The sequence below is a fragment of the Ranitomeya imitator genome, chromosome 1 (genome assembly GCF_032444005.1).
Source record: "Ranitomeya imitator isolate aRanImi1 chromosome 1, aRanImi1.pri, whole genome shotgun sequence".
In the NCBI taxonomy this organism is placed as follows: Eukaryota; Metazoa; Chordata; class Amphibia; order Anura; family Dendrobatidae; genus Ranitomeya; species Ranitomeya imitator.
Genome location: NC_091282.1, coordinates 1088958736 through 1088970588, shown reverse-complemented (window position 1 = coordinate 1088970588; position 11853 = coordinate 1088958736). Strand labels below are relative to the sequence as shown.

The window sequence follows — 11853 nt, the reverse complement described above, 5'->3', positions numbered from 1 at the left end:
CACAGGCAGCTCCGGTCACATACATGTAATGTGGGGTTACACCATATACCATGGTGCAGGCAGCTCCGGTCACATACATGTAGTGTGGGGTTACACCATATACCATGGTGCAGGCAGCTCCGGTCACATGCATGTAGTGTGGGGTTACACCATATACCATGGTGCAGTCAGCTCCGGTCACATACATGTAGTGTGGGGTTACACCATATACCATGGTGCAGGCAGCTCCGATCACATACATGTAATGTGGGGTTACCCCATATACCATGGTGCATGCAGCTCCGGTCACATACATGTAGTGTGGGGTTACACCATATACCATGGTGCAGGCAGCTCCGGTCACATGCATGTAATGTGGGGTTACACCATATACCATGGTGCAGTCAGCTCCGGTCACATGCATGTAGTGTGGGGTTACACCATATACCATGGTGCAGGCAGCTCCGGTCACATACATGTAATGTGGGGTTACACCATATACCATGGTACAAGCAGCTCCGATCACATACATGTAATGTGGGGTTACACCATATACCATGGTGCAGGCAGCTCCGATCACATACATGTAGTGTGGGGTTACACCATATACCATGGTGCAGGCAGCTCCGGTCACATACATGTAGTGTGGGGTTACACCATATACCATGGTACAGGCAGCTCCGGTCACATACATGTAATGTGGGGTTACACCATATACCATGGTGCAGGCAGCTCCGGTCACATACATGTAGTGTGGGGTTACACCATATACCATGGTGCAGGCAGCTCCGGTCACATGCATGTAGTGTGGGGTTACACCATATACCATGGTGCAGTCAGCTCCGGTCACATACATGTAGTGTGGGGTTACACCATATACCATGGTACAGGCAGCTCCGGTCACATACATGTAATGTGGGTTTACACCATATACCATGGTACAGGCAGCTCCGGTCACATACATGTAGTGTGGGGTTACCCCATATACCATGGTGCAGGCAGCTCCGATCACATACATGTAATGTGGGGTTACACCATATACCATGGTGCAGGCAGCTCCGGTCACATGCATGTAATGTGGGGTTACACCATATACCATGGTGCAGGCAGCTCCGGTCACATGCATGTAGTGTGGGGTTACACCATATACCATGGTGCAGGCAGCTCCAGTCACATACATGTAATGTGGGGTTACACCATATACCATGGTGCAGGCAGCTCCGGTCACATGCATGTAGTGTGGGGTTACACCATATACCATGGTGCAGGCAGCTCCGGTCACATACATGTAATGTGGGGTTACACCATATACCATGGTGCAGGCAGCTCCGGTCACATACATGTAGTGTGGGGTTACACCATATACCATGGTGCAGTCAGCTCCGGTCACATACATGTAGCGTGGGGTTACACCATATACCATGGTGCAGGCAGCTCCGATCACATACATGTAATGTGGGGTTACAGCATATACCATGGTGCAGGCAGCTCCGGTCACATGCATGTAATGTGGGGTTACACCATATACCATGGCGCAGGCAGCTCCGGTCACATACATGTAGTGTGGGGTTACACCATATACCATGGTGCATGCAGCTCCGATCACATACATGTAATGTGGGGTTACCCCATATACCATGGTGCATGCAGCTCCGGTCACATGCATGTAGTGTGGGGTTACACCATATACCATGGTGCAGTCAGCTCCGGTCACATACATGTAATGTGGGGTTACCCCATATACCATGGTGCAGGCAGCTCCGGTCACATACATGTAATGTGGGGTTACACCATATACCATGGCGCAGGCAGCTCCGGTCACATACATGTAATGTGGGGTTACACCATATACCATGGTGCAGGCAGCTCCGGTCACATGCATGTAATGTGGGGTTACCCCATATACCATGGTGCAGGCAGCTCCGGTCACATGCATGTAGTGTGGGGTTACACCATATACCATGGTGCAGGCAGCTCCGGTCACATGCATGTAGTGTGGGGTTACACCATATACCATGGTGCAGTCAGGTCCGGTCACATACATGTAGTGTGGGGTTACACCATATACCATTGTGCAGGCAGCTCCGATCACATACATGTAATGTGGGGTTACACCATATACCATGGTGCAGGCAGCTCCGATCACACGCATGTAATGTGAGGTTACCCCATATACCATGGTGCAGGCAGCTCCGGTCACATACATGTAGTGTGGGGTTACACCATATACCATGGTGCAGGCAGCTCCGGTCACATACATGTAGTGTGGGGTTACACCATATACCATGGCGCAGGCAGCTCCGGTCACATGCATGTAGTGTGGGGTTACAGTTACACCATATACCATGGCGCAGGCAGCTTAGTCCTCCCCTGTCAGTGAGCTCAGCAGGGCACCCCGCACTATGCCCGACCTGCACACTTGGCAGAACAGCTGTCCATCGTTGGTCCTGAGACGTCTTCCCCTAATTCCAGCCCCTGGAACTGACAAGAGGGAGGAGATGAGGAGGAGACACTACACTGAGGGGATGAGGGGGAGGACTGGTGAGCGCAGCCTCCTCCTCACACTGCCTCCTCAGACCTGCCATCCCTGCATGCTTCTCATTATCACCCCCTGCTCATGCCGACCACTGCTGTCTCCTGATGCCAGGCAGCACTGCCCCCCACACACGTGTGCCCCCCGCTCTCCGCCCGTCCCCATGCTGGCACTACAGCCTGCAGCACTAGATTGCCCCGGGCTCCTCGGATGTGCCATCTCCTGAGACAACTTTCTCCTGCTCCTTGGCCACCTTTGCTGGGAAGAGGCTGATGCTGGGGGTCTTGCTGCACTGAGTGAGGGGATTTCTGGCGCTCTCTGTGCCCTGACCCACAGCCAGGATCTGAGCCTCAGTCCGGACTGGAAAATGCACTTGCTGGAAGTCGCGCTCCTCTTCCTATACACAGTGCTGATTCAGGGGGACATCGCGTATGAGTCGGGACAGGGCTACTACGACGATCCGGAATTTGGCGACTTCAAGGTAAGAAATGGCTGGGAGACTGTGTACAGTGCGGTGGGAATGCTGGGTGCCAGCTGTGCCACCCTAGGGCACCCAGACCCAGCTGACAGCACAGTGGCACCCACTGACAGGGCACTAGATGCAGCTGTGCCACCCCAGGGCACTCAGACCCAGCTGACAGCACAGTGACACGTACTGACAGGGCACCAGATGCAGCTATGCCACCCCAGGGCACCGGGACGCCGCTCACAGCACAGTGGCACTTACTGACAGGGCACCAGATGCAGCTGTGCCACCCCAGGACATCGGGACGCCGCTGACAGCACAGTGGCACTTACTGACAGGGCACCAGATGCAGCTGTGCCACCTCAGGGCACCGGGACGCCGCTGACAGCACAGTGGCACTTACTGACAGGGCACCAGATGCAGCTGTGCCACCCCAGGACATCGGGACGCCGTTGACAGCACAGTGGCACTTACTGACAGGGCACCAGATGCAGCTGTGCCACCTCAGGGCACCGGGACGCCGCTGACAGCACAGTGGCACTTACTGACAGGGCACCAGATGCAGCTGTGCCACCCCAGGGCACCCAGACCCAGCTGACAGCACAGTGCCACTCACTCACAGGGCACCAGATGCAGCTATGCCAGCCCAGGGCACCCAGACCCAGCTGACAGCACAGTGGCACTTACTAACAGGGCACCAGATGCAGCTGTGCCACCCCAGGGCACCCAGACCCAGCTGACAGCACAGTGCCACTCACTCACAGGGCACCAGATGCAGCTGTGCCACCCAGGACACCCAGACCCAGCTGACAGCACAGTGGCACCCACTGACAGGGCACTAGATGCAGCTGTGCCACCCCAGGGCACTCAGACCCAGCTGACAGCACAGTGACACGTACTGACAGGGCACCAGATGCAGCTATGCCACCCCAGGGCACCGGGACGCCGCTCACAGCACAGTGGCACTTACTGACAGGGCACCAGATGCAGCTGTGCCACCCCAGGACATCGGGACGCCGCTGACAGCACAGGGGCACTTACTGACAGGGCACCCGATGCAGCTGTGCCACCTCAGGGCACCGGGACGCCGCTGACAGCACAGTGGCACTTACTGACAGGGCACCAGATGCAGCTGTGCCACCCCAGGGCACCCAGACCCAGCTGACAGCACAGTGCCACTCACTCACAGGGCACCAGATGCAGCTATGCCAGCCCAGGGCACCCAGACCCAGCTGACAGCACAGTGGCACTTACTAACAGGGCACCAGATGCAGCTGTGCCACCCCAGGGCACCCAGACCCAGCTGACAGCACAGTAGCACTCACTGACAGGGCACCAGATGCAGCTGTGCCACCCCAGGGCACCCAGACCCAGCTGACAGCACAGTGGCACTTACTGACAGGGCACCAGATGCAGCTATGCCACCCCAGGGCACTCAGACCCAGCTGACAGCACAGTGGCACTCACTGACATGGCACCAGATGCAGTTGTGCCACTCCTGATCACCCAGACCCAGCTGACAGTACTGTGGCACTCACTGACAGGCACCAGATGCAGCTGTGCCACCCAGGACACCCAGACCCAGCTGACAGAACAGTGGCACTTACTGACAGGGCAACAGATGCAGCTGTGCCACCCCAAGGCACCCAGACCCAGCTGACAGCACAGTGCCACTCACTGACAGGGCACCAGATGCAGCTGTGCCACCCCAGGGCACCCAGACCCAGCTGACAGCACAGTGCCACTCACTGACAGGGCACCAGATGCAGCTATGCCAGCCCAGGGCACCCAGACCCAGCTGACAGCACAGTGGCACTTACTAACAGGGCACCAGATGCAGCTATGCCACCATAGGGCACCCAGACCCAGCTGACAGCAGAGTGGCACTTACTGACAGGGCACCAGATGCAGCTGTGCCACCCCAGGGCACTCAGACCCAGCTGACAGCACAGTGGCACTCACTGACATGGCACCAGATGCAGTTGTGCCACCCCAGAGCACCCAGACCCAGCTGACAGAACAGTGGCACTTACTGACAGGGCACCAGGTGCAGCTGTGCCACCCCAGGGCACCTACAACAAGCTGACAGCACAGTGGCACTTACTGACAGGGCACCAGATGCAGCTGTGCCACCCCAGGGCACATACAACCAGCTGACAGCGCAGTGGCACTTACTGACTGGGCACCAGATGCAGCTGTGCCACCCGAGGAGACCCAGACCCAGCTGACAGCACAGTGGCACTCACTGACAGGGCACCAGATGCAGCTGTGCCACCCCAGGGTACCCAGACCCAGCTGACTGCACAGTGGCACTTACTAACAGTGCACCAGATGCAGATGTGCCACCCCAGCGCACTGGGACGCCGCTGACAGCACAGTGGCACTTACTGACAGGGCACCAGATGCAGCTGTGCCACCCCAGGAGACCCAGACCCAGCTGACAGCACAGTGGCACTCACTGACAGGCCACCAGATGCAGCTGTGCCACCCCAGGGTACCCAGACCCAGCTGACAGCACAGTGGCACTTACTAACAGGGCACCAGATGCAGATCTGCCACCCCAGGGCACCGAGACCCAGCTGACAGCAAAGTGGCACTCACTGACAGGGCACCAGATGCAGCTGTGCCACCCCAGGGTACCCAGACCCAGCTGACAGCACAGTGGCACTTACTAACAGGGCACCAGATGCAGATCTGCCACCCCAGGGCACCGAGACCCAGCTGACAGCACAGTGGTACTCACAGGGTACCAGATGCAGCTGTGCCACTCCAGGGCACCCAGACCCAGCTGACAGCACAGTGGCACTTACTGATAGGGCACCAGATGCAGCTATGCCACGCCAGGGCACCCAGACCCAACTGAAAGCAGATTGGCACTTACTGACAGGGCAGCAGATGCAGCTATGCCACCCCAGAGCACCCAGACCCAGCTGACAGCACACTGGCACTCACTGACAGGGCACCAGATGCCGCTGTTCTACCCCAGGACACCCAGACCCAGCTGACAGCACAGTGGCACTTACTGATAGGGCACCAGATGCAGCTGTGCCGCCCCAGGACACCCATACCCAGCTGACAGCAGAGTGGCACTTACTGACAGGGCACCAGATGCAGCTGTGCCACCCCAGGGCACTCAGACCCAGCTGACAGCACAGTGGCACTCACTGACATGGCACCAGATGCAGTTGTGCCACCCCAGAGCACCCAGACCCAGCTGACAGTACTGTGGCACTTACTGACAGGCACCAGATGCAGCTGTGCCACCCAGGACACCCAGACCCAGCTAACAGAACAGTGGCACTTACTGACAGGGCACCAGGTGCAGCTGTGCCACCCCAGGGCACCTACAACCAGCTGACAGCACAGTGGCACTTACTGACAGGGCACCAGATGCAGCTGTGCCACCCCAGGGCACCTACAACCAGCTGACAGCACAGTGGCACTTACTGACAGGACACCAGATGCAGTTGTGCCACCCGAGGAGACACAGACCCAGCTGACAGCACAGTGGCACTCACTGACATGGCACCAGATGCAGCTGTGCCACCCCAGGGTACCCAGACCCAGCTGACAGCACAGTGGCACTTACTAACAGGGCACCAGATGCAGATGTGCCACCCCAGCGCACTGGGACGCCGCTGACAGCACAGTGGCATTTACTAACAGGGCACCAGATGCATATGTGCCACCCCAGGGCACCGAGACCCAGCTGACAGCACAGTGGCACTCACTGACAGGGCACCAGATGCAGCTGTGCCACCCCAGGGTACCCAGACCCAGCTGACAGCACAGTGGCACTAACCGGGCACCAGATGCAGATGTGCCACCCCAGGGCACCGAGACCCAGCTGACAGCACAGTGGCACTCACAGGGTACCAGATGCAGCTGTGCCACCCCAGGGCACCCATACCCAGCTGACACCACAGTGGCACTTACTAACAGGGCACCATATGCAGCTGTGCCACCCCAGGGCACCCAGACCCAGCTGACAGCACAGTGGCACTTACTGATAGGGCACCAGATGCAGCTATGCCACCCCAGGGCACACAGACCCAACTGACAGCAGATTGGCACTTACTGACAGGGCAGCAGATGCAGCTATGCCACCCCAGAGCACCCAGACCCAGCTGACAGCAGAGTGGCACTTACTGACAGGACACCAGATGCAGCTGTGCCACGCCAGTGCACCCAGACCCAGCTGACAGCACAGTGGCACTCACTGACAGGGCACCATATGCAGTTGTGCCACCCCAGGGCACCCAGACCCAGCTGACAGCACACTGGCACTCACTGACAGGGCACCAGATGCAGCTGTGCCACCCAGGACACCCAGACCCAGCTGACAGAACAGTGGCACTTACTGACAGGGCACCAGATGCAGCTATGCCACCCCAGGGCACCTACAACCAGCTGACAACACAGTGGCACTTGCTGACAAGGCACCAGATGCAGCTGTGCCATCCTAGGGCACCCTGGCCCAGCTGACAGCACAGTGGCACTCACTGACAGGGCACCAGATGCCGCTGTTCTACCCAGGACACCCAGACCCAGCTGACAGCACAGTGGCACTTAATGACAAGGCACCAGATGCAGATGTGCCACTCCAGGAGACCCAGACCCAGCTGACAATGCAATGGCACTTACTGACAGGGCACCAGATGCAGCTGTGCCACCCCAGGACACCCAGACCGAGCTGACAGCACAGTGGCACTTACTGACAGGGCGCCCAGACCCAGCTAACAGCACAGTGACACTTACTGACAAGGCACCAGATACAGCTGTGCTACCCCAGGAGACCCAGACCCAGCTGACAGCACAGTGGGAGTTACTGACCGGGCACCAGATACAGCTGTGCCACCCCAGGAGACCCAGACCCAGCTGACAGCACAGTGGCACTTACTGACAGGGCACCAGATACAGCTGTGCCACCCCAGGAGACCCAGGCCCAGCTGACAGCACAGTGGCACTTACTGACTGGGCACCAGATACAGCTGTGCCACCCCAGGAGACCCAGACCCAGCTGACAGCACAGTGGCAGTTACTGACAGGGCACCAGATGCAGCTGTGCCACCCCAGGAGACCCAGACCCAGCTGACAGCACAGTGGCACTTATTGACAGGGCACCAGATACAGCTGTGCCACCCCAGGAGACCCAGACCCAGCTGACAGCACTGTGGCACTTACTGACAGGGCACCAGATACAGCTGTGCAACCCCAGGAGACCCAGACCCAGCTGACAGCACAGTGGCACTTATTGACAGGGCACCAGATACAGCTGTGCCACCCCAGGAGACCCAGACCCAGCTGACAGCACAGTGGCACTTATTGACAGAGCACTAGATACAGGTGTGCCACCCCAGGAGACCCAGACCCAGCTGACAGCACTGTGGCACTTATTGACAGGGCACCAGATACAGCTGTGCAACCCCAGGAGACCCAGACCCAGCTGACAGCACTGTGGCACTTACTGACAGGGCACCAGATACAGCTGTGCCACCCCAGGAGACCCAGACCCCGCTGACAGCACTGTGGCACTTACTGACAGGGCACTAGATACAGCTGTGCCACCCCAGGAGACCCAGACCCCGCTGACAGCACTGTGGCACTTACTGACAGGGCACTAGATACAGCTGTGCCACCCCAGGAGACCCAGACCCAGCTGACAGCACTGTGGCACTTACTGACAGGGCACTAGATACAGCTGTGCCACCCCAGGAGACCCAGACACAGCTGACAACACTGTGGCACTTACTGACAGGGCACCAGATGGTGCAGGAGGAGCTGAGGTCGGTGTTTGCAGGTCAGCGTAGTCTCGGGGCAGAACGTTTGGGTTTTTCTGGATTCAAAAACATTGCAAAAGAAAAGAAGCTCAGAAAGTGCCCTTTGCCTGATGCCATGAGCTGAGCAGATATTAGTTGTTTGTTGCTTTTTGATTTAGTGTTTATGTTTATTTGTTTGTTTCCTTGTTGCTTTTTATCAGCAAAACATCTGCGTGTCCACTAATGGCTTCACACAAGCGTTCATCGTTCTGGTTTATATGAACCAAAAAACATAAGTTTTGCAAAAGTGCCTCCTTTATATGCTGGATACAAATGGCTGCACACGGAGCCCGTTCACTACAAGGGGCCTCTATTTGGCTGTCACCCTGCAGGACGTCATTTTAACAGCAAAAAGTTTAGCATTTTCTTCCGGAATAAATATGTTTATTGCAAACAAAGCACAAAGAAAAGGACAGTGCAAGGCTTAACAAATGGCAAAAACAGGATAAAAAATGAAGTCAGAGGAGATGGAAGAACGGCGTGAACTGTATGGGTCATTGGTGACACTGGTGGAGGTGTTTGGGCCTTGCTCATGTGGGGCACATTGGTAGTTCACGGTTTATTGATAGTAGCCTTCATTTGTACTGTGTAGTAAATGGAGCAGAATGACGTTTAATAACTTGGAAAGATTCACTAAACTCTGTAGTAAATGGCTATTTTACCAGGGAGTGCAGAATACAGAATTTTAAAAAATCACAATTAAGATTTTTAATTAAATTGGTGCATTTTTTTTTGTGCATGAGAAAACTCACTGACGTCTGAATGAGACCTTATAATATTTTATTAGAGTGTCATTCTCATAGCAGATACATCATTTTAGTCCAAAGAGTTTTTGAAGAAAATAATAATAATAATAATAATAATGTTCCTGTTCACTGTAATAGGCGATATCTATTCTTTGCACAGCATGTGCTGTCTGGATGTAATGGACCATGCCAGCACTAGCGATATACAAGCAGCAGGTTCAATTAGGATTTAAAGGGATTCTCCATTGTGTTGTTTCATTGTTTGTTTACAGCGTTAGTGCATGTGCACACGGGACGTATATACAGCAGGTTTTCCATCTCAGTCTGCGTGTTATAGCTGCAGCATTGAGGATGAGATGCCATAAAATTCATAACATAACTGGACGAGAGCTGCAGATCTGAAATACTAAAAAAGTCAGTTTATGCTGCAGATTTTACCCTTTGTAACGTAAATGGTGGAAATATATGTGAAATCAGCTGCATTTTCCACCCCTGAATCTACAGAGGGTATTCAGATCTGCGAGAGCGGGGAACGGACCTCGGGCGCACCGCGGAAAATGGCACGCGCTAGCGATGCGCGTTCCCATTGCTGCCAATGGGCGCGCTAACGGACGCGTTGCACGGCGTTAATTTCACCGTGCAACGCAGTTCGTTAGCGCGGTCCCATTAACGCAATCTGAACCTAGCCTTACTGACCGGTTGGCATGTTGGCATGGCGTTCAGGAGTGTACCGTGCTTTGGATTGCCTTGTGTGTGTATGTATGCCTCTGTGGGATAAGGGAATTAGATTTGGGGTCCCACAAGGGACAGGGGCTGATGTGAGCCATGACACTCTCCATACATCCTCGCTGGGTCCAAAGGCCATTCTGTCAGGGCTGCATCAGTGGGGGTCCGAGCTCGGGGAACCTCAGCTATATCATTTTCTGACATTCCGTGAGCGGTGAACTAGCAGCACAGTGCATCCATTTGTCCACACACAGGTTAACAGGCATTTTATGACATGCGAAGAATTCCTCCCAGTATAGCAGCACGTGTTTTCACTCACTTCAGCCTTTCAGACACAATTTGTTTCCATAATATGAAAAGCTTTTATGTTTTTGTGAACTGCCCAGTAAATGGAGTAGGACGGCGTGCCCCAATCTCCAATGTGCTGGGGTGGGGTGTACACTATATTATGGAGGTCTAGCTCCCAGACCTTAGGATTTCCTAATGCTAAGTAAACATAGACATCAGGAGATAACATTATTTATTCTGCCGATGGCAGCTACAAAGGTGTAGAGTCAGAGCTGACATTCGCCCTATAAGGTCTGACATGGTTTTTTGGGGGATTTCTATTTTCCTTTATGTTTTCCATATTATTTGCACAGTGTTCATTCATTTTGTTGTGCATGTTATGGACAGATGGATTTGTGATGGCCCGTGTGCCATAAGGTTGTTGCATTTCTTGTAGATGTTGTAGATTCCTTTACATCGTTGTATCGTAAACAGACTGATGATTTCTATGTGTCAGTAAATAGTGGCTGACGCGGTGCTGATGGCACATGTAGCAGGTCGTGCTGTGGTTTCCCAATGTTTGTGCAGTTTAGGATGTAGAACATTGTATATGGCATTCCTGGTGTTTATCTGTGATACGTGTTATCAAACAGTGGATTAAAGAATTCACAGGAAATCCCAACGTGAAGAATATTCTTTCACCGCCTGTTTACAAACAGATTACTCCATTCTCCCATTCCAAACATTGCGTGTCTGAGTAAGCAGCCCATAGTAGTGACAGTGTGCAGGAGCGGCGTCCGGACCTGTCAGAACGCACCAGCTGCTTGTACCGTACACCGGCTAGGAATCACCCAGACCGGGATTACAGTGCTTAGGATACAGCACCACAAAGCTGAAGGAATAATCCAAGGCTTCACCTCTTTAGTAACGCTTACTCTCCTCTTCCAAAAAAAGCATTTTGACATTTTGCAACTTTTTTTTTTTTTTCATTTTGGATGTTTGGCAGCTTTTTCCATCCCTAATCTCCCAACGTGTGTGTCATTTGGCATTTTTAAGATTTCATACGATTACCGTCTCAAGTTAATCATTGACTTTCGAAAACAAAACTACTTTAAGATTTTTTTTTAGAAAAATCTATATTCCATTTTCCTATCACTCTCACATTCTTATACTGCTGACACTTCACTCTCCGCTGCACAGGCATGAAGTATATCCCGGTCCCCTGTCTGTAATAGTCAACTGAACTCGGATGACTTCACATCATTGGGAGTGCCAGTCGGGGTCCAGCTCCGAATTGTCTCTTTTTTTTTATTCCTT

The 11853-nt window shown here is 54.2% G+C and overlaps 1 protein-coding gene across 1 annotated transcript in view; it reads left to right on the top strand.

Annotated features, from left to right (window-relative positions):
- The first annotated feature begins 2526 nt into the window (after positions 1 to 2526).
- VEGFC (vascular endothelial growth factor C) overlaps positions 2527 to 11853 on the top strand; it is a 236091-nt gene continuing 226764 nt past the window's right edge. The window contains exon 1 of the mRNA XM_069744265.1: positions 2527 to 2993. Within this exon, the coding sequence (XP_069600366.1) occupies positions 2880 to 2993 (114 nt within the window). The 5' untranslated portion in view covers positions 2527 to 2879. The remainder of the gene's footprint in view (positions 2994 to 11853) is intronic.